Below are 23096 nucleotides of genomic sequence, written 5' to 3' on the forward strand. Positions count from 1 at the left end.
CAGATCCACACTGGTTGTTTAATGTTAAAATAATCCCTGATAAACAAAATTCTGTAATCTTGGCATTATTACTGATAAATTTGATATACAAACATAATTTATTTTTATTCGGAACAGTTCTGGGAATAACTGTTATAAGGAACAGGAGGAGGAAGGAAAAGGGCTTTAATGAAGAGCAGAACGACTGAGAAAATGACAATGAAATAAGTCTGTAGGTTCCATTTAAGATTTCAAATAAACACATTGAAACAAAAGCACATCTAAAGATTAGATTTCAAAAATACAGTAATTTGTATCGTGATATCAGTCAGCACGCCCATAAGCTATATTTTTTAAAAAGGTGGGGTACTTTATCCTTGTAAAAATATCTTTATGCCACTTGGGAAAATATTTAGTGCCTGATGTAGATGGTGATAATCTGTTTGCTGAGCAGCTTTTCTGAGGGGCAATTAAATTAAACAGTTCCTTCTACAACTTGTCTGTGGGCGAACCACTGGATTCTGATCAGTCGGAACCATGCTCTTGGCCATTAGTTCTTCCTGAGACAACATCTGACTGCTTCTTTTTCACTGCGTGCAGTGCATAATTGACACTACAGTTACTGATCCAAGTCCAGGAACCAAACAGCGGATTAAACAGCATTCCATTGACAGCTTCCACTGAGAATCCACCTGGGACAAGTAAAGCATAGTTAAATATTTCGCTTTCATAAAATATGAATGTTGACGCGATGAACATTCCTGTAGCAATAAATGAAACACCATAACCATAAATTACCAGTGAACTGTTTGTGTTACTGAACAAGAAATCAGCATCCAGGCCATGCTCTCTTCTCGCTACTACCACTGGGCAGGAAGTACAGAACCCTCAGGTCCCACACCACCAGGATCTGGAACAGTTATTACCCTTCAATCAGCAGGCTCCTGAACCGGGGTGGATAACTTCACTCACCTCAACACTGGACTGATTCCACAACCTAGGGACTCACTTTCAAGGTCCCTACAACTCATGTTCTCAGTGTTATTTATTCTGTTTTGTTTGCACAATGTGTCTTCTTTTGCACATTGGTTGTTTCTCGGTCTTTATGTATAGATTCTATTGTATTTCTTTATTTTCCTGTAAATGCAAGAAAATGAACCTCAAGGTAGTGTATGGTAAAATATACTGTATGCACCTTCATAATGAATTTACTTTAACTTTGGAGAGTATAGCAGAGAATTGCCGATTCTATTGTATTTCTTTGTTTTGTGGTTGCCTGCAAGATGAATCTCGTTTGCATATGGTATACATACTTTGATAATAAATGTACTTTGAGCTTTGACAGACTGCAATACTTTATTCCAAAAGAATTTGTAAAAAGGAAATTCATGTTACTGTTCCAAGCAAAAATGGTACTGCTTATTCAAGTGATTACATATAGCAGGACTGCTGCAGTGGCTCTTAAGGATCTTCAGCTTCATGTCTCTCACAATTGTTTGCTCAGCATTCTCAGCTCTCAGTGCGATGAAACCATTCCATAAACTCCATTCGAGTAAATAAAACAAAAGGACAAAAAAAACAGACTTGTTCTTCTGTAGTTAGCTTGAGACAAACAAGCCAAAACTTGCTCCTCTGCTCCTTGATAATATTGTTCATTGGGGCAGCACTTTGTCAAGCACCTCTGCTTCATCCACCAGAAGCAGAACTCCCAACATTCCCTTTCTGACATATCAGTCCACAGCCTCCTCTTGTGGCACAACGAGGCCACCCTCAGAGTGGAGGAACAAGACGTTATATTCCATCAGGGAAGCCTCCAACCTGATGGTATGAACAAAAGAAAACTGCAGGTGCTGCATATCAAAGTAATAGGTACAAAATGCTGGAGAGACTCAGCAGACCAGGAAAATGAGTAAACAGTTGACGTTTTGGGGCGAAACACTTCATTAGAACTTCAGTAAGAATATTGATTTCTCCTTCCAGTAAAAAAATTCCCTCCCTCCTCTTCTTCTATTCCCCACTCTGGCCTTTTACCTCTTCTCACCTACCTATCACTTCTCCTTGGTGCCCCCTGTTCTTCCCCTTCTCTTATGGGCCACTCTCCTCCCTGATCAGATCCCTTTTCCTCCAGCCCTTGACCTTTCCCACTCAGCTGGCTTCACCTATCACCTTCCAGCCGTCCTTCTTCCCCTCCCTGCACTTTTCTATTCTGGGCATTATCTCCCTTCCTTTCCAGTCCTGACGAAGGGTCTTGGCACAAAACGTCACCTGTTTGTTCAGTTCCATCAACGCTGTCTGATCTGCTGAGCTCCTCCAGCATTTTGAATGCATTGCCTTGGATTTCCAGCATCTGCAGAATTTCTTGTTTTTATCATATCATATCGCTAATGGTTTGGTGCATGGCCAAGTGATTACGGCATTGGTCTAGTGATCTGAAGGTCGCTAGTTCAAGCCTCAGCTGAGGCAGCGTGTTGTGTCCTTGAGCAAGGTACTTAACCACACATTGCTCTGCGACGACACTGGTGCCAAGCTGTATGGGTCCTAAGGCCCTTCCCTTGGACAACATTGGTGTCGTGGAGAGGAGAGACTTGCAGCATGGGCCACTGCTGGTCTTCCATACAACCTTGCCCAGGCCTGCGCCCTGGAAACCTTCCAAAGCACAAATCCATGGTCTCACGAGACTAACGGGTGCCTATGTATTTTAAAAAAAAGTTTTTGCCGTTGTTGTTTTGCTTTGTGTGCTCCTGCTGAATATGATGGGCATGTTGGCAGTGGAATGTGTGCCAACACTTGCAAGCTGTCCCAGCACATCGTAAGGTTGTGTTGGTTATTAACGCAAACGATGATTTCACTCAATGTACATGTGATAAATAAATGAATCTGAATCTGAACATTTTAACTAAACCATGTTGGGTCATTACTTGAATTACAATAAATAATTTGACCTCCTTACCCATAAAGAGGTTTACAAAGTTATGAAAGGTATAGATAGGGTAAAGGCAAGCAGGTTTTTTTCAGCTGAGGTTGGGTGAGACTACAATAGAGGTCATGGGTTAAGGGTGAAAGGTGAAATGTTTAGGGGGAACATGAGGGGAAACTTCTTCACTCAGAGAGTGTGGAACGAGCTGCCAGTGGAAGTGGTGAATGTAGCTTCGATTTCAACATTTCAGAGAAATTTGGATAGGTACATGGAGGGGTATGGATGGCTATGGTCCAGGTGCAAGTCGATAGAATGAGGCAGATTAATAGTTCAGCACAAACTCTATGACCCACTGGATGCTAGAAATTTGTCCAGCTCTTCAGGGCCAATGAATTTTTCCAGTCCATCAATTTTAAAAGATATTAATATATCCATTAATAAAATAAACCATGTTGGGTGATTACAGTTTCACCTTAACCATAAAAACCTTTTCAATCTAAATTGCATTAATCTATACTTCTGCCTTTCTCTGACAAATAAAACTAAAATTTAATAATTCACATTACTCACTGGATGTTAGAAAAGTCTCCAGATCTTCAGGGCTAATGAACTTGTCCCATTCGTGTGTCCCACTCGGTACAATTCTCAATACGTGCTCAGCTGCTACGATTGCCATTGCATAGGACAGGAACGTTCGGTTTATTGTTGTGATAAAGAGCGATCCTTCAGGCTATATCAAAGAGCAAAAATGATTTACATAGAACATTACAGCACAGTACAGGCCCTTCGGCCCACAATGCCATGCCTATCCTTTAACCTACTCTATGATCAATCTACCCATCCCTTCCACGTAGCCCTCCCTTTTCCTATCATCCATGTGCCAATCCAAGGGTCTTCTCTATGCCCCTAATCATTAGGGCCTAACGTATCTGCTTCTACCTCCATCCCTGGCAGGGTGCTCCACACACCCACTACTCTCTGTGTAAATACTTACCTCTGACATCCTCTCTATACTTTCCTCCAATTATCTTAAAAGTACATCCCCTCATATAAGCCATTTCTGCTCTGAGAAAGTGTCTCCGGCAGTCTACTTGATCTGTGTCTCTTATCTTGATCTGTGCCTCTTATCATCTTGTACAATGACCTAAAGCATGTAATTAACTCGTTTCGCCTCTAGACAAAAGTTGATTCTGTCTACAAATTGTAAAAGAAAGCTCAAGACAAAAGCTGATTCTGTCTACAAATTGTAAAAGAAAGCTCAAGATCTTTACAGGTCTCTCATCATAAACAGTGTCCATAAATGGTTGTTTATAGCATTACAAACAAGACTCTCAGAACCACGGTACTTTCAAGCAGATTTACTATCTCAGAAACATCCTCTAATCCTAATACTGTCCCAAGATGGGGAAGCAGAGTAATCTTGGCTATTCCACTTCACAATGAAAATGGCCAAAGAACACTCTCCCATAAAGCTGCAACTGGTGAAGCACCCGGGCAACAGTTGTTGTATGCACAACCTCTCCCATCTCAGCCACTGAAGCTTGTAAATCCTCCAGGGTTGTTAAAGGTCTCTTGGTGGCCTCCCTCACTAGTCCCCTTCTTGCACAGTCACTCAGTTTTTGGGGATGGCCTGCTCTAGGCAGATTTACAGCTGTGCCATATTCTTTCCATTCCTTAACGATTGACTTAACTGTACTCCAAGGGATATTCAGTAGTGAGGTAGTGTTCATGGGTTTAATGTCCATTCAGAAATCGGATGGCAGAGGGGAAGAAGCTGTTCCTGAATCACTGAGTGCACGTCTTCAGTCTCCTGTATTATCTGAATGGAGGCCGATTAGGAAAAGGGGAGGTGCAACGAGACCTAGGTGTCATTATACACCAGTCATTGAAAGTGGGCATGCAGGTACAGCAGGCGGTGAAAAAGGCGAATGGTCTGCTGGCATTCATAGCAAGAGGATTTGAGTACAGGAGCAGGGAGGTACTACTGCAGTTGTACAAGGCCTTGGTGAGACCACACCTGGAGTATTGTGTGCAGTTTTGGTCCCCTAATCTGAGGAAAGACATCCTTGCCATAGAGGGAGTACAAAGAAGGTTCACCAGATTGATTCCTGGGATGGCAGGACTTTCATATGATGAAAGACTGGATCGACTAGGCTTATACTCGTTGGAATTTAGAAGATTGAGGGGGGATCTTATTGAAACATATAAAATCCTAAAGGGATTGGACAGGCTAGATGCAGGAAGATTGTTCCCAATGTTGGGGAAGTCCAGAACGAGGGGGTCACAGTTTGAGGATAAAGGGGAAGCCCTTTAGGACCGAGATTAGGAAAAACTTCTTCACACAGAGAGTGGTGAATCTGTGGAATTCTCTGCCACAGGAAACAGTTGAAGCCAGTACATTGGCTATATTTAAGAGGGAGTTAGATATGGCCCTTGTGGCTAAAGGGATCGGGGGTATGGGGGGCGAAGGCTGGCACAGGGTTCTGAGTTGGATGATCAGCCATGATCATACTGAATGGTGGTGCAGGCTTGAAGGGCCGAATGGCCTACTCCTGCACCTATTTTCTATGTTTCCTCCTGATGATAGCCCTGGGTGGTAGGGGTCCTTAATGATGGACACCACCTTTTGAGGCATCGCTCCTTGAAGATGTCCTTGATCCTACAGAGGCCAGCACCCAGGAGGAAGCGGACTAATTTTACAACTGCCTGTAGCTTATATCAATCCTGTGTAGTAGCCCTTCCCCTCCATACCAGACAGTGATGCAACCAGTTAGAATGCTCTCCACAGTACATCTATAGAAATATGTGAATGTCTTTGGTGACGTACCAAATCTCATAGAAACATAGAAAACCTGAAGCAGAAACAGGCCCGTCAGGCCACTACGCTGTGCCAAATGCACTTACTTTAGAAATTACCTCGGGTTACCCACAGCCCTCTATTTTTCCAAGCTCCATGTACCTATCCAAGAGTCTCTTAAAAGACCCTATCGTATCCACCTCCACCACTGCTGCTGGTAGCCCATTCCACACACTCACCACTCTCTGCGTAAAAAAACTTACCCCTGACATCTCCTCTGTACCGACTTCCAAGCACCTTAAAACTGTGCCCTCTCGTGATAACCATTTCAGTCCTGGGGAAAAGTCTCTGACTATCCACATGATCAATGCCTCTAATCATCTTATACACCTCTCATCCTCCGCTGCTCCAAGGAGAAAAGGCCAAGTTTACTCAACCTATTCTCATAAGGCATGGTCCCCAATCCAGGCATCATTCTTGTAAATCTCCTCTGCCCCCCTTTCTATAGTTTCCACATCCTTCCTGTAGTGAGGTGACCAGAACCGAGCACCGTACACCAAGCGGGGTCTGACCAGTGTCCTATGTAGTTGTAACATTACTTCTCGGCTCTTGAGCTCAATCCCACGGTTGATGAAGGCCAATTTACCTTAACCACACAGTCAACCTGCGCAGCAGCTTTGAGTATCCTCTGGACTTGGGCCCCAAGATCCCTCTGATCCTCCACAATGCCAAGAGTTTTACTATTAATACTATATTCTGCCATCATATTTAACCTACAAAAATGAACCACCTCACACTTATCCGGGTTAAACTCCATCTGCCACTTCTCAGCCCAGTTTTGCAACCTATTGGTGTCCTGCTGTAATCTCTGACAGCCCTGAAACTCCTAATAATTTCCTCAAACTCCTAATGAAATATAGCCATGTGATGATTTCTTCGTAGCTACATCGATATGTTGGGCGCAGGTTAGATCCACAGAGATGTTGACACCCAGGAACTTGAAATTGTTCACTCTTTCCACTTCCAACCCCTCTATGAGGACTGGTGCATGTTCCCTTGTCTTACACTTTCTGAAGTCCACAATCAATTCTTTGGTCTTACTAACATTGAGTGCAAGGTTATTGCTGTGACACCACTCCACTAGCTGATACATCTCATTCCTACAGACCCTCTCATCACCATCTGAAATTCTGCCAACATTGGTTGTGTCATCAGCAAATTTATAGATGTGATTTGACCTGTGCCAAGCCACACAGTGATGGGTGTGAAGGGAGTAGAGCAAATAGAATACAATTAAGACTTTTTTCCCCAAAATCTTACCTTTAACACTTGTGCAGCACATCCAATAAATGTCCCCACGTCATTAACATGTTCTACAACTTCAGAAGCTACAACGGCATCAAACGTACCCGTAGCCTCCATTGCCATTTCCTCCAGAGCACAGGCAGTGTACTCCACCTGTCTCGTCAGTACGGGATCAAATGACCGGTGCAGCTCTGCTGTTCTGATGTTCTCTTCCAAAGGATCAATTCCAACGACCAGTGCTCCAAGACGACCTAGTGGCTGAATGAGCAAAAAGTCAAAATCATCATCAGGACATCCATGGAAATGAATAAACAGTCAACATTTTGGCCCCAGACCCTTCAACAGGAGTGGAAATACCCTTCATCAGAACATCCATAGAAATGAATAAATGGTCAACATTTCGGCCCCAGATCCTTCAACAGGACTGGAAAGACCCTTCATCAGGACATCCATGGAAAGATTGGAAAGAACCTTTCATCAGGACATCCATGGAAATGAACAAGCGGTCAACATTTCGGCCCCAGATCATTCAACAGGACTGGAAAGACCCTTCATCAGGACATCCATGGAAAGATTGGAATGACCTTTCATCAGGACATCCATGGAAATGAATAAGCGGTCAACATTTCGGCCCCAGACCCTTTAACAGGACCGGAAAGACCCTTCATCAGGACATCCATGGAAGTGAATAAACAGTCAACATTTCGGCCTAAGACCCTTCAACAGGACTGGAAAGGAAGGGGGAAGAAGCCAGAATAAGAAGGTGGAGAGAGGAGAAAGAGTACAAGCTGGCAGGTGGTAGATGAGACCAGACGGGTGTCGGAGGTCTCTCGCTAAGTTAGTACAGGTTTTTTAAGGAATTAAGGAATTGAGTTCAAGTTTCTTAAGCAAGGTAATGTTGCAGCTCTTGGAATATTGTGCTCAATTCTGGTCGCCTCATTAGAGGAAGGACATGGAAGCTTTAGACAGGGTGCAGAGGAGACTTACCAGGATGCTGCCTGGATTAGAGGACATGACTTATGAGGGTAGCTCGGGCTTTTCCCTTTGGAGCAGAGGAGCATGAGAGATGACTTGAGCTCATAAGCCACCTGAGAGCCCATAAGTAGATCAACAGAACGAAGGCCACCATCCTCGACCTCAAGGGATAGCCACAACGACGACATCGAGTGGACAGCCAGAGACCTTTTCCAGGGCATAAGTGGCTAATATGGGGAGGAGTGAATGGACGAAGGCATATGGGGGATATCAGAGATAAATTCTTTACACAGTGGTGGTGGGTGCACGGAATACTTGACCTTCGAGTACACAAGGACATTGTAGGCTGGAGGACCCGCACTATGCTGTAATGTTCTAATGTTCTGTGAAATAAATCTGATCGAAACCAGCACAAAAGATTGCGGCTCGAGTCCGCTAGGGAAGTCGAAGGCCCAATGTCTGAACTGGGTTTGTTTCGCTGTTGTTCTGTTGCTGCTGCTTGGGTTGTCCCGTAGATGTTACACTGATGCTGAAATGTGTGGCGACTCTTGTGGGCTATCCCTAGCATATCCACGTGTGTTGGTTGTCACCATCATTAAGGGCGCACACCACCCAGGACATGCCCTCTTGACGCACTGCCTTCTTCAGCTTTTGAAGATGCCCTTGTTGGTGGGGAGGGCTGTCCCTGTGCCAGAGCTGGCTACGAACACAACCCTTGCAGCTTTTTTCAATCGTGCACATTGGAGCCTCTGTATTGAACAGATTTATCCTTCATACATTGTACTTCAATTTAAATGCCTTAACGTATTTATTTATTTAATGGCTTAGGAAAATAAAACTACATCTGTGCAAATCCCTGCAGCATCTGGTGATCTGCGATCTCTGCCTCGGAGGCTGACGTCAGAACACCTTTCATGAGGGTGAACTCTTGCAGGGCCTCAGACTCTGATGGTGTACGTAGTAGGGCACTGAAAATCTGTGCCAACAATCTGGCAGGGGTGTTCACAGACATCTTCAGTCTCTCACTGCCACAGTCAGAAGTTCCCACCTGCTTCAATAGGGCAACAATCGTACCAGAGCAGAGTGAGCTGCTTTAACCACCATCGCCCAGTTGCACTCACGTCTACTCTGATGACGTGCTTTGACAGGTTTGTCATGGCCAGAATCAACCCCTGCCTAAACAAGGACCTGGACCGGCTGTAAATGCCTATCCCGACAACAGGTCTACAGCAGATACAGTCTCACTGGCTCTCCGCTCAGCACTGGATCACCTGGATAATAGCAATACCTAGGGCAGGCTGCTGTTTATTGACTACAGCTCCGAGTTCAACACTATCATAATCTCAGTTCTAATCAACGAGCTCCAAAAGCTGGGCCTCTGTAACTTCCTGTCAACAGGTTCCTCGACTATGTCATCGGAAGACAACTGTCAGTGCAGACTGTGAATAACATTCCTCCTCGCTGACAATCAACACAGGTGCACCTCAAGGATACATGCTTAACCGACCGTCCTCTTCTCTACTTCAACAACTGTGTGGCTAGGCACGGCTCAAACGACATCGATAAACTTGCTGACGACACAACTACTTTGGACGGTGACGAGAAGGTGTACAGCAGTGAGATAAATCAGCTGGTTGAGTGGTGTCGAAACAACAACCTTGCAGTCAGTGTCAGTAAAACCAAGGAATTGATTGTGGACTTCAGGAGGGGAAGTCGAGGGAACGCACACCAGTCCTCATCGAAGGATCAGGAGTGAAAATGGTGAGCAGTTTCAAGTTTCTCGGTGTCAACATCTCTGAAGATCTATCCTGGGCCCAACATATGCAGTTACAAAGAAGGCACAACAACGGCTGTACTTCATTTGGAGTTTGAGGAGAATTGGAATGTAATAGAGTTAGAGAGAAGAACAGCACAGAAACAAGCCTTTCAGCCCATCTAGTCCATGCTGAACAATTTAAAGTGCCTACCCCCACTGACCCGCACAAGGACAATAGCCCTCCATTCCACTATCATCCATGTACCTAGCCAAACTTCTCTTAAATATTCAAACCGATCTCGCATGTGCTGGCAGCTCATTCCACGCTCTCACCACCCTCTGAGTGAAAAAGGTTCCCCTCTTGCATACCTTAATCATTTCACCTTTCACCCTCAACCTATGACCTCCTGTTGTGGGCCCACCTAACCTCAGTGGAAAAAGCCTGCTTGCATTTACCCTATCTATATCACTCATCATTTTGTAAGGCTTTATCAAATCTCCCCTCAATCTTCTTCATTCAAAGGAATAAAGTACTAACCAATTAAAAAGTTCCTTATAACTCAGGTCCACTAGTCCCCGCAACATCCTTGTAAATTTTCTCTGCTCTCTTTTAACCTTATTTAAATCTTTCCTGCAGGTAAGTGACCAAAACTGCACACAATGCTCCAAATTAGGCCTCACCAACATCCCATCTCCTGTACTCAATACTTTGATTTATGAAGGCCAATGTGCCAAAAACTTTCTTTACAACCTTATCTACCTGTCCTGCCACTTTCATTGAATTATGGACCCGTATTCCCAAATGCTCTGTTCTACTGCACTCCTCAGTGCCCTAACATTCACTACCCTGGTTGGTCCTACCAAAGTGCAACACCTCGCACTTGTCTGCATTATATTCCATCTGCCACTTTTCAGCCCCTTTTTCCAGCTGGTCCAGATCCAGCTGCAATTTCTGATAGTCTTCCTCACTGTCCACTACTCCCCAACCTTTGTGTCATCTGCAAGTTTGCTGATCCAGTTAACCACATGATCATCCAGATCGTTGGTATCAATGGCAAACAACAATGGACCCAGCACCGATCGCTGCGGCACTCCACTAGTCACAGGCCCCAGTCAGAGAGGCAGCCATCTACTACCACTCTCCAGCTTCTCCCACTAAACAAGTGTCTAGTCCAATTTACTACCCGACCTTGAATATCAAGTGACTCAACCTTCCTGACCAACCTTCCATATGGGAACTTGTCAGATGCCTTGCTAACATCCATGTAGACAACATCCACTCCCTTGCCTTTATCAATATTCTTGGTAACTTCCTCAGAAAAAATCATTAAGTTTGCTTAGACATGACCTACCATACACAAAGCCATGCTGACTATGCCAATCAGTCCCTGTCTATTCAAACACTCATATGCACGGTCCCTTAGAATACCTTCCAATAACTTTCCCACAACTGATATCAGGCTCACCAATCTATAATTTCCTGGTTTATGTTTAGAGCCTTCCTTAGACAGAGGAACAACACTATTAGCTTCCAATCCTCCAGTATCTCTCCTGTCGCTACAGTTGATTTAAATTTCTCTGCTAGTGTCCCTGCAGCTTCAGGACCTGCCTCCCACAGGGTCCGGGCAACAACCTGTCAGGCCGTTGGGATTTATCAAGACAGCAAAGACCTCCTCCTCTGTAATCTGTATCGGGTCCACGACCTCAGTGCTGCTTTGCCTCACTTGGAGTCTATATATCTGTCCGTTTCCCAAGTAAATACAGATGCAAAAAATCCACTTAAGATCTCCCCCATCTCTTTTGACTACAAATAGATTACCATTCTAATCTTCCAGAAGATCAACTTTGCCCCTTACAATCCTTTTGCTCTTAAAGTATCTGTAGAATCCCTTGGGATTCTCCTTTACCTTGTCTGCTAGGGCTACCTCATGCCTTCTTTTAGACGTCCTGATTCCTTCAGGTGTTCTCTTGCACTTCCTATACTCCACAGGCACCTCATTTGTTTCCACTTCCCTATACCAGCCTACGCACCTCATTTTTGTTTCTTAACCAGGACTTCAACATTTCTTGAAAAGCAAGATTCCCTAAACATGTTATCTTTACCTTTTATTCTGACAGGTATATACAAGCTTTGTGCTCTCAAAATTTCACTTTTGATGGGCTCCCACTTACCAAGTACACCCTTGCCAGAAAACAGCCTGTCTGAATCCACACTTGCCAGATCCTTTCTGATACCATCAAATTTGGCCTTTCTCCAATTTATAATCACAACCTGCAGACCATACCTATATTTTTCCATATTTACTTTAAAAAGTGCTGGTATTATGATCACTAGATGCAAAATGTTTCCTTACACAAATTTCTGTCACCTGCCCTTTCTCATTCCCCAATAGGAGATTAGTATCGCACTTTCTCTTGCTGGGACTTCTATGCACTGATTAAGGAAACCTTCCTGAACACAGTTGACAAACTCTATTCCATCTAGTCTTGCCATGTCACCAAAGATTCTCACAAATTTCTACAGATGTACTGTGGAGAGCATTCTAACAGGCTGCAACACCATCTCGTATGGAGGGGCCACTGCACAGGATCAGAAAAAGCTGCAGAAAGTTGTAAACTCAGCCAGCTCTATCATGGGCACCAGCCCCCTCCCCGACCCCCAGCATCGAGGACACCTCCAAAAGGTGATGCTTCAAAATGCAGCATCAACCTTTAAGGACCCCCATCACCCAGGACATGCTGCCTTCTCATGGCTAGCATCAAGGATGAAGCATGAAGGCACATACCCAACGTTTTAGAAACAGCTTCTTCCCCTCCACCACCAGATTTCTGAATGGACAATGAACCCATGTACCTCAAGATTTTCTTCTTTTTTGTTTTGCACAGTTTTGCACTGCTTAATTATTTTTATATATGCAGTCTTTCTTATTATAACTTATTTTTTTTATGCTTTAGACTGTACTGCTACTGCAATACAACATATTTCATGACATTTGCCAGTGATATTAAATCTGATTCAGATATTTTGGTACTGATTATTACTAATATTAGTAATCTGTACACAGTCAGTGAATCGGTTCATCACTTTCACAGGCAATTTCTGTACCTCACATAGTAGTCCTCCTCCACAGCCAACGTCTAAAATCCGGAAACCATCAAGGGGATATCCTAAATGTGTTTTCTCACTGTACATTAATAATCTGTCTCTAGAAAGAAATTAAAAAAACAAAATCAACCACCTTTCTCCAGCAAGCAGCTTCAAAATACAACAATGTGAAAAATAAAACTAGACATTGCAATTCTTAAATGGTGTGCATATGACTCGGATTTTACGCTGAATAAGCTGGATGTTAGATTTAAGGACTGGACAGCTAAAGGAATAACAGCTATTTGCAATATAATGAAAGAAGGAACACTGTTCAGTTTTGAAATGCTCAAAGAGAAACACTTATTAGAAAAACAAGACTTTTACCGGTATTTACAGATGCGACAGTATGTTAATAGGAGGGTTAAAAATGTAACCAAGGCAAGTTCATGTCTGATAGAGCTATTTAGAAAAGCATATAATTCAGACAACAGCAGCAGAATAATTTCAAGTGTTTATACGGGTTTGTCAAATCTTAAAAAACATTCGATTTCACACATTAAAACAAAATGGGAGAAGGAAGGAGGGATAATAATATCTGAGGAAGACTGGACAATAATATGGAGGTATCAATGGAAGTGTACCAGTTCACAGAAATGGAGGGAGTTCGGTGGAAAAACTTGATAAGATATTTTATTACACCCTCTCAGAAATCCCATTATAATAGTAACTCCCCTGCTTGCTGAAGAAACTGTGAAAATCAAAATGCAAACCACTATATTTTCTGGGAATGCCCTGTTATCAAAGACTATTGGACTGGGATACATAATGCCCTACAAGACATCTTTAAATGTGAAATACCCTTAGAGAGTAAGACCATATATTTTGGGTATATACCTCAAGAATGGTTGAAAAGAGATAAATATTTAATGAAACCGAGATGAGGAAAAACTTCTTCACACAGAGAGTGGTGAATCTGTGGAATTCTCTGCCACAGGAAACAGTTGAGGCCAGTTCATTGGCTATATCTAAGAGGGAGTTAGATATGGTCCTTGTGGCTAAAGGGATCAGGGGGTATGGAGAGAAGGCAGGTACAGGGTTCTGAGTTGGATGATCAGCCATGATCATACTGAATGGCGGTGCAGGCTCGAAGGGCCGAATGGCCTACTCCTGCACCTATTTTCTACGTTTCTATGAATGTACTGCTGGTGGCTGGTAAAAAGACGCTTACCAGGAAATAGTTATCTCAGGAGAGCCCAACTTTAAATGGATGGATGGAAATTACAATGGACATTTACAAAATGGAGAAGATAACAGCATCTGTTAATCATAAGTTGGAACAGTGTTATTCATACTGGAAAAAATGGTTTAACTACATATCACCTCATTTTATTCTCACAAGTCAATGAATATGTTGTAAAAAAAAATCACTCCCTACTATGTACGTAGTTTTCTTCTTTCGATTGTTCTTTCTTTCCTCTCCTTTCTATAAGTGTATACCTCAGATAAATATTATGTGGAGATTTGTGACAAATATGATTATATGATATAAATGTACAGTATCTGAAATACATCTTATGGAAATGTTTGATGATGAAATTCAATAAAAAATAAATTACAAAAAAAATAAATAAAATTATATCTTAGGTCTGCGGTTTCAAATTCTGACTGTACACTTGTTACAGTAAATGTCCATATTCAGAAATGATAATCAATAATTGATCACATTTAAGCAAAAATAAAAAGTTTATATCAACTTATAAAGTAATAGCTACAGTGATACAGTATATAGGTTTTGCAATATTTTGCAAAATAAAACCAAGACTGAAACCTCCTAGAACAGTCTAGAAGATAACAAAATGACAATAGTGTTGAGCTTATTATATTTGGTCTGAATTTGACCTAGCTTGAAAGTTCAGGAGATGATTATGGGTTTGAACATAAATATGCTGAAAATAAATAAGTCTGCACTGGCTTCTCCTGGGTAGGAAGTCTTGAGCAAGGGCTCACTGCCTCAGGTTCTGCAGCACGAGATTCAGGACTCCGGTGAAGAGAAGTTTTTTCACTCAGGGAGTGTGAATCTGCAGAAATCAATTTGCTTGAGGAGAACACAGAGCGTAGAACATTACAGTACAGTACAGCCCAAGATGTTGTGCCAGCTTCTAAACCCGCTCCAAGATCCATCTAACCCTTCCCTCCTACATAGCCCTCCATTTTTTTTTCATCCATGTGCCTATCTAAGAGTTTATTAAATGTCCCCAATGTATGTAACTGTCCCTACCACCACTCCGGCAATGCATTCCACACACCCACCACTCTCCATGTTGTAAAACCCCAGCCCCTCACATTTGCCCTATAGTTTTCTCCAATCACCTTAAAATTATGCCCTCTCGTATTAGCCATTTCTGGCCTGGGAAAAAAAAATCTCCATTGTCCACTCTATCTATGCTGCTTATCATCTTGTAGACGTCTGTCAAATCATCTCTCATCCTCCTTCACCCCAAAGAGAAAAGCCCTAGCTCACTCAACCTATCCTCATAAGGCATACTCACTAATCCTGGTAAATCTCCTCTGCACTCGCTCTAAAGCTTCCACATTCTCCCAGAGATGTCAGGGGTAAGTTTTTTACGCAGAGAGTGGTGAGTGCATGGAATGGGCTGCCGGTGATGGTGGTGGAGGCGGATACCACAGGGTCTTTTAATAGACTCCTGGACAGGTACACGGAGCTTAGAAAAATAGAGGGCTATGGGTAACCCTAAGTAATTTCTAAGGTAAGGACACGTTCGGTACAGCTTTGTGGGTCGAAGGGCCTGTATTGTGCTGTAGGTTTTCTATGTTTCTAGAATGAAGCTTCAAGAACTGAACCCAATATTCCAAGTGAGGTCTAGCCGGAGTTTTATAGAACTGCAACATTACCCCGGGAACTCAATCTCCTGACTAATGAAGGCCAACACACCAGCTGCCTTCTCAACCACCCAATCAACTTTTCAGAAGGAAAAGACATCAAGGCATTGTTGAGTGGTAATATAGTCTTTATCATATTGAATGGTGGAGCAGACTCGAAGGTGTAAAGTCCTATTTTTTACGTAAGACAAGCACACAGATCTTTGTTTGTATGCAAGGCACTGTTCATGTTGTGTAAAAAGATGAAATTACAGTGTTAGAAACTTGTCTATTGGAACCAATAAATATTAAGCAATCAAAATAATGGAAGACAAAACATTTTAATAAAATAAACAATGAAAAGCATAAATTCTCACATGAATCTCTACAAAGAATAGCGCTACTATGGCCTTGCATACAACAAAGTAACTTTTTTGCAACAAGTATTAAGCACATCATAAACACAAGATTCTATAGATGCTAGAGATCCAGAGCAACACACACAAAATGCTGGAGGAACTCAGCAGGTCAGGCAGCGTCTATGGAGGGGAATAAACGGTTGATGTTTTGGGTTGAGAGCCTGGAAAGGAAGGAGGGGGAGCCAGAATAAGGAGTGGAGGGAGGGGAGGGAGTACTAGCTGCCAGGTGATAGGGAGAGCAGATTTGTGGGTAAGGTGGGTGGATGAAGTATGAAGTTGGGAGGTGACAGGTGGAAGAAGTAAAGGGCTGAAGAAGGAATCTAATGAGAGAGTGTTGCCAATGGGAGAAGGGGCACCAGAGGAAGGTGACGGGCAGGTAAGGAAAAGAGTAGGGATAAGAGGGGAGCAAGAATGGGGGGAATGGAAAAAAGAGAGAAGGGGGAAGGGGAGAAATAACCAGAAGTTGGACTATTTGATCTGTTCATGCTATCTGGATGGAGGCTACCCAGATAGAATACGAGGTGTTGTTCCTCCAACCTGAGTGTGGCCTCATCGTGGAAGCAGAGCAGGCAAATTGGAATGGGAACGAGAAGCAGAATTGAAACGGACAACCAGGGAAGGACACATGTCTGTGATAGGGAGTCTGGGTGAGCCAAGCAATTCCTACATTTACAACTAACACAAGCTGTGAATGGGAAGGTGATCGTACCGGATAAAAGGAACACGGAGATCATTCAATGAATGTAGAGCTGCAAATTCTCCATTTCTGTCCCACCATTTTTGTGACAAGGCCTGAAACTTCTTCATTTCGCCAGGTTCCACAGTTGTCTTTGATGCACTATACATCCTAATAAAGCAAAGAAGCAACATCACAATGGTCTCAGGACTTCTTCAGATCTAACACAGTTTTCCTATCAAGATGGTATAAGTTCAAGATTCAAGACTATTTAAAGTCATTTTCTGTACACAAACGTAAAGGAGAATGAAGTAATTGTTATTCTGGATCTAATTCAGCACAAAAAAAAAATCACAGTAAAGAACACAATGATAAAGAGAAAACACAATAAATATAAATACATTTAATAGCTTCTACACATGGATTGATTGTATGTCCATAAAGTGACACTAGGCACAGGAGCATCTGAACGTAAGGTGACTGACAGGGAATGATAAAGTATTGGTGGTTGGGGTGGGGAGGTGTTGATCTGCCTTACTGCTTGGGGAAAGAAACTGTTTTTGAACCAGGTGGTCCTGGTGTAGATGCTACACAGCCTCGTCCCTGATGTGAGAGGGACAAACAGTCCACGAGCAGGGTAGGTGGGATCCCTTATTGAGTTACTGGCCCTTTTCCAGCACCTTTCTGTATATATGTCCTTGATAGCGGGAGGCTGCCGTAGGTGTAAGATTCTGTTGTCAAATCTGAACTGGTAAATAGATTTATTATTGTCACATGCACTGAGGTACAATGAAAGACTTGTTTTGCATACTGTCCATACAGATCAATTCATGACACAGTGCGGTGAGGTAGAGCAAGATGGAACCATAGAACATTGCAGCACAGAAACAGGCCTTTTGGCCCTTCTTGGCTGTGCTGAACCATTTTTCTGCCTACTCCCACTGTCCTGCACACGGACCATATCCCTCCATAGACCTCTCATCCGTGTACCTGTTCAAGTTTTTCTTAAATGTTAAAAGTGAGCCTGCATTTACCACTTCATCTGGCAGCTCATTCCACACTCCCACCACTCTCTGTGTGAGGAAGCCCCCCCCCCATGTTCCCTTTAAACTTTTCCCCCTTCACCCTTAACCCATGTCCTCTGGTTTTTTTCTCCCCTTGCCTCAGTGGAAAAAGCCTGCTTGTATTCACTCTGTCTATACCCATCATAATTTTATATACCTCTATCAAATCTCCCCTCATTCTTCTATGCTCCAGGGAATAAAGTCCTAACCTATTCAACCTTTCTCTGTAACTGAGTTTCTCAAGTCCCGGCAACATCCTTGTAAACCTTCTCTGCACTCTTTCAACCTTATTAATATCCTTCGTGTAATTAGGTGACCGAAACTGCACACAATACTCCAGATTCGGCCTCATCAGTGCCTTATACAACCTCATCATAACATTCCAACTCTTATACTCAACACTTTGATTAATAAAGGCCAATGTACCAAAAGCTCTCTTTACGACCCTATCTACCTGTGATGCCACTTTTAGGGAATTTTGTATCTGTATTCCCAGATCCCTCTGTTCTACTGCACTCCTCAGTGCCCTACCATTCACCCTGTATGTTCTACCTTGGTTTGTCCTTCCAAAGTGCAATACCTCACACTTGTCTGTATTAAACTCCAACTGCCATTTTTCCAGCTGGTCTAAATCCCTCCGCAAACTTTGAAAACATTCCTTACTGTCCACTGCTCCTCCAATCTTTGTATCATCAGCAAATTTGCTGATCCAATTTACCACATTATCATCCAGATCATTGATATAGATGACAAATAACAATGGACCCAGCACTGATCCCTGTGGCACACCACTAGTCACAGGCCTCCACTCGGAGAAGCAATCCTCCACTACCACTCTCTGGCTTCTTCCGTCGAGAGAGATGAGATAAGACAACAACAATGCAGAATAAAGTGTAACAGCTATAGAAAAAGTGCAGTGCAGGCAGACAGTAAAGCGTAAGCTCCTAACAGGGGAGATTGTGATAGCTCAGTCCGTACACCAGTACATCAGGGGAAAATTAAAACAGAATTCGCAATAAACTCACAGTTACAGAGAACGAGCAGGCAGGCACAAGGCAGATTGTGACATCAAGAGTTCTTCAGCTTAGCCGTCTGCAGAGTTGACAAGAGCTTTTAAAAGCTTACCACAGCGAAAGGTGAAATGATATTTCTCATGGAATCTATAAAAGCAATCTATAACCACTTCTGTCATGGCCTGGTGTGGAGGCACCAATGTACAGGATCACAAGAGGCTGTGTAGGGTTACAGACTCAGGCATGAGCCTCTCCACCACTGAGGATCAGGGAATTAAGGGAAGAAGGCAGAGAAAGAAAGAAAGGTTGTGGGCAGGGGAGGGGAAAAGAAGGGGTGAGGGACTACAAGAATGGGGGGGGGGCAGAAATAAAGGGACAAACAAAGGGGAGAGACTACCACAAGGCCTGGACACCATTCCCACACTAATATCTCCATCCATGCCCTCTTGTACTGCCATGCTAAGGTCAAACGCAGGTTGGAAGAGGAACACCTTGTATTGCCTCTGGGCAGCCTCCAACCTGATGCACCAACATTGATTCCTCTCCACTACCCTCTGTTATCCCTACCATCCTCATTCTGGTAGGGTCTCACCTCTTCTCTTCCCCTCCCCCCACCCTCATGACCTCCCTCTGGTGTCCCTTGTCCTTCACTTTCTCCCAAGATCCATTCTCCTCTCCTAGGCAATTCCTGCCTCTCCCACCTATCGCCTCCCAGCTTCCCGCGTCATTGCCACCCCCACCTACCATCCCCCTCACCTGGTCTCACCTATCATCTACCAGCTTGTCCTAAAACACCCCCCCACCCCCCCAGTCTACCTTCTTATCTGGCTTCTTCACCCCTTCCTTTCCAGTCCGAATGAACGGCCTCAGGCCGAAACGTCGACTGTTTATTCCTCACCATAGGTGCTGCCTGACCTGTTGAGGTGGGGTGGGGGTGGGTGGGTGGGTGTGTGTGTGTATGTATGTGTATGTGTGTGTGTGTGTGTATGTGTATGTGTGGGTGTACGTATGTGTGTGTGTGTATGTATGTGTGTGTATGTATGTGTGTGTATGTATGTGCATGTATGTGTGTGTATGTATGTGTATGTATGTATGTGTATGTTTTTGTTTTTGTTTGTTTCTGGATTTCCAGCATCTGCAGAAACCTTTGTGTCTGTAAACTTCTTGCCACATTTTTCGCTGTAGTCGCCACCCAATGACCTAATTTGCCAGCTGCAAGGACGATTGCTCTTCGTAAAGGGCATTTGACACCGACGAGGCAGCTGCCGAAAGCTCCGGAAGGCGAGATCGTCCACAAATGATCCCGCTGAAAAACTGCTCACCCCTGGGTGGGGGGTGGGGGTGCGGGTGAGGTGAGGGTGGGGGTGGGGGTGGGGGTGGGGGTGGGGGTGGAGGTGGGGGTGGGCCAGGTCAGGGTGGTGGTGGGGCTGAGGTTAGGGTCGGGGTGAGGTCAGGGTGGGGTGGGGGGTGAGGTCAGGGTGGGGTGGGGTGGGGGTTGGGGGGTGGGCCAGGTCAGGGTGGTGGTGGGGCTGAGGTTAGGGTCGGGGTGAGGTCAGGGTGGGGTGGGGGGTGAGGTCAGGGTGGGGTGGGGTGGGGGTTGGGGGGTGGGCCAGGTCAGGGTGGTGGTGGGGCTGTTAGGGTCGGGGTGAGGTCAGGGTGGGGGTGGGCCAGGTCAGGGTGGTGGTGGGGCTGAGGTTAGGGTCGGGGTGAGGTCAGGGTGGGGTGGGGGGTGAGGTCAGGGTGGGGTGGGGGGTGAGGTCAGGGTGGGGTGGGGTGGGGGTTGGGGGGTGGGCCAGGTCAGGGTGGTGGTGGGGCTGTTAGGGTCGGGGTGAGGTCAGGGTGGGGGTGGGCCAGGTCAGGGTGGTGGTGGGGCTGAGGTTAGGGTCGGGGTGAGGTCAGGGTGGGGTGGGGTGGGGGTCGGTCCTGGAGGGAGAGGGGAGTTTCTCACCGGACGCCGGCCGTGCTCCGCGCCTCGCCGCAGCCTCTCCCCGCCGGGGGCCCCCGCTGCCCGATCGCCGGCGGCGATGCTCCGAAGTTCGCCCATAGCCCGAGCCGGAGCCGGAGCCGGAGCCGGAGCCCCGAACAGCGAGCCCGCAGAGCCATCGCACCGCGGAGAGACGGCGGGCGCCGCACACGTCCCACCCCCAGCGCTCTCCGGCCGCGGCTCGGCTCCGCTCCGATTACAATCCGGCGGAAACACGGGCAGCCGACAGCTCGGCCCCCGGACAGACATCAGAATCGGGGTCAATATCACCGCGATACGCCGTGAAATGTGTTGTTTTAGGTTTATTGGTTGAAATTAGGTTTATATAAATTACAGTAAGAAATACAGATAACTTTAATTTAAATAAGAAGTGCAAACAAGGTTGCTGAAAGTTATAGCCGGGGGTGGTAATGAGGACAAGCTCCCACTACCGATTGAAAATGGCCTCTGACAACCGAGTCCGGCTCCCGGTCTTCACGTGTGGCGGAGCGGAACCGTTCCTACTGACAGGAGAAGTGGCAAAGGCCGGTTACTGGCGCCTTCAAACCAGTCGCTTCGGGCAGACGGATCTCGTCAGCTGCGGTTGGCAGCTCAGCCGGGAGAAGGAAAACTCTGATCTGAAACCTCGGCTGCCTGTTGGCTATAACCGCTCATGGGGAAGGCTTCGGGAGTAAGAAACATCCGGAGCTGGAGTCCCTAAGGCTGAGTTCAATGCTGACTGGCAACTCCTCAGACGCTGCTGGTCTCTGCCGTTCCTTTGGGTTCATCAGATGTATGGAGAGGGGGAGCTTGCTACATGGGCAACAGCTTGCTCTCCATATTGTCCTGTCCTAGTCTGCATATCCAGACAGCCCACTGATCAACTCTGACCGTCGGAGGCCTCAGCACTGTATTAAAGACCAAAGCAGTGAGGTTGTTCATTCTGAAATCTAATGGTGGAGGGGAAGGAGCTGTCCTGGACACGTTCAGTCTCGTACTCCGACCTTGGTGGTAGTAATCATCCTTCCGGGATGACGGAGGTCCTAAGCAATGGATGCCTCCTTGTTGAGGGGAGGGGTCGGGTATACCCTTCAACAATGGTGTGCAAAGGTGAAACAACAGAGCGCCACGTGGGTGGCTAGAAGTGTGGAAATGTATAGACCGGAATGGAAACATCTGTAAAGGATTGACAACACACATCAAAGTTGCTGGTGAACGCAGCAGGCCAGGCAGCATCTGTAGGAAGAGGTACAGTCGACATTTCAGGCCGAGACCCTTCGTCAGGACTAACTGAAGGAAGAGTGAGTAAGGGATTTGAAAGTGGGAGGGGGAGGGGGAGATCCAAAATGACAGGAGAAGACGGGAGGGGGAGGGATGGAGCCAAGAACTGGACAGGTGATTGGCAAAAGGGGATATGAGAGGATCATGGGGCAGGAGGCCCAGGGAGAAAGACAAGGAGGGGGGGACCCAGAGGATGGGCAAGAGGTATATTCAGAGGGACAGAGGGAGAAAAAGGAGAGTGAGAGAAAGAATGTATGCATAAAAATGAGTAACAGATGGGGTACGAGGGGGAGGTGGGGCCTTAGCGGAAGTTAGAGAAGTCGATGTTCATGCCATCAGGTTGGAGGCTACCCAGACGGAATATAAGGTGTTGTTCCTCCAACCTGAGTGTGGCTTCATCTTTACAGTAGAGGAGGCCGTGGATAGACATGTCAGAATGGGAATGGGATGTGAAATTAAAATGTGTGGCCACTGGGAGATCCTGCTTTCTCTGGCGGACAGAGCATAGATGTTCAGCAAAGCGGTCTCCCAGTCTGCGTCGGGTCTCAGAAATATATAAAAGGCCACATCAGGAGAACCGGACGCAGTATATCACCCCAGTCGACTCACAGGTGAAGTGTTGCCTCACCTGGAAGGACTGTTTGGGGCCCTGAATGGTGGTAAGGGAGGAAGTGTAAGGGCATGTGTAGCACTTGTTCCGCTTACATGGATAAGTGCCAGGAGGGAGATCAGTGTGGAGGAATTGGGGGGACGAATGGACAAGTGAGTTGCGTAGGGAGCGATCCCTGCGGAATGCAGAGAGAGGGAGGTGGGAAAGATGTGCTTAGTGGTGGGATCCCGTTGGAGGTGGCGGAAGTTACGGAGAATAATATGTTGGACCCGGAGGCTGGTGGGGTGGTAGGTGAGGACCAGGGGAGCCCTATTCCTAGTGGGGTGGCGGGAGTTTGGAGTGAGAGCAGATGTACGTGAAATGGGGGAGATGC

The 23096-nt window shown here is 45.4% G+C and overlaps 1 protein-coding gene across 1 annotated transcript; it reads right to left on the bottom strand.

Annotated features, from left to right (window-relative positions):
• On the bottom strand, window positions 1–21063 carry coq3 (coenzyme Q3 methyltransferase). The gene is made up of 6 exons (XM_072245696.1): window positions 20818–21063; window positions 16826–16963; window positions 12836–12935; window positions 7014–7256; window positions 3467–3626; window positions 1–671 (listed from the first exon to the last, which is right to left on the bottom strand). The coding sequence occupies exons 1-6, from the start codon at window positions 20970–20972 to the stop codon at window positions 505–507; spliced, it is 963 nt and encodes a 320-aa protein (XP_072101797.1). The 5' UTR covers window positions 20973–21063; the 3' UTR covers window positions 1–504.
• Window positions 21064–23096: the final 2033 nt, after the last annotated feature.

The sequence above is a fragment of the Mobula birostris genome, chromosome 2 (genome assembly GCF_030028105.1).
Source record: "Mobula birostris isolate sMobBir1 chromosome 2, sMobBir1.hap1, whole genome shotgun sequence".
In the NCBI taxonomy this organism is placed as follows: Eukaryota; Metazoa; Chordata; class Chondrichthyes; order Myliobatiformes; family Myliobatidae; genus Mobula; species Mobula birostris.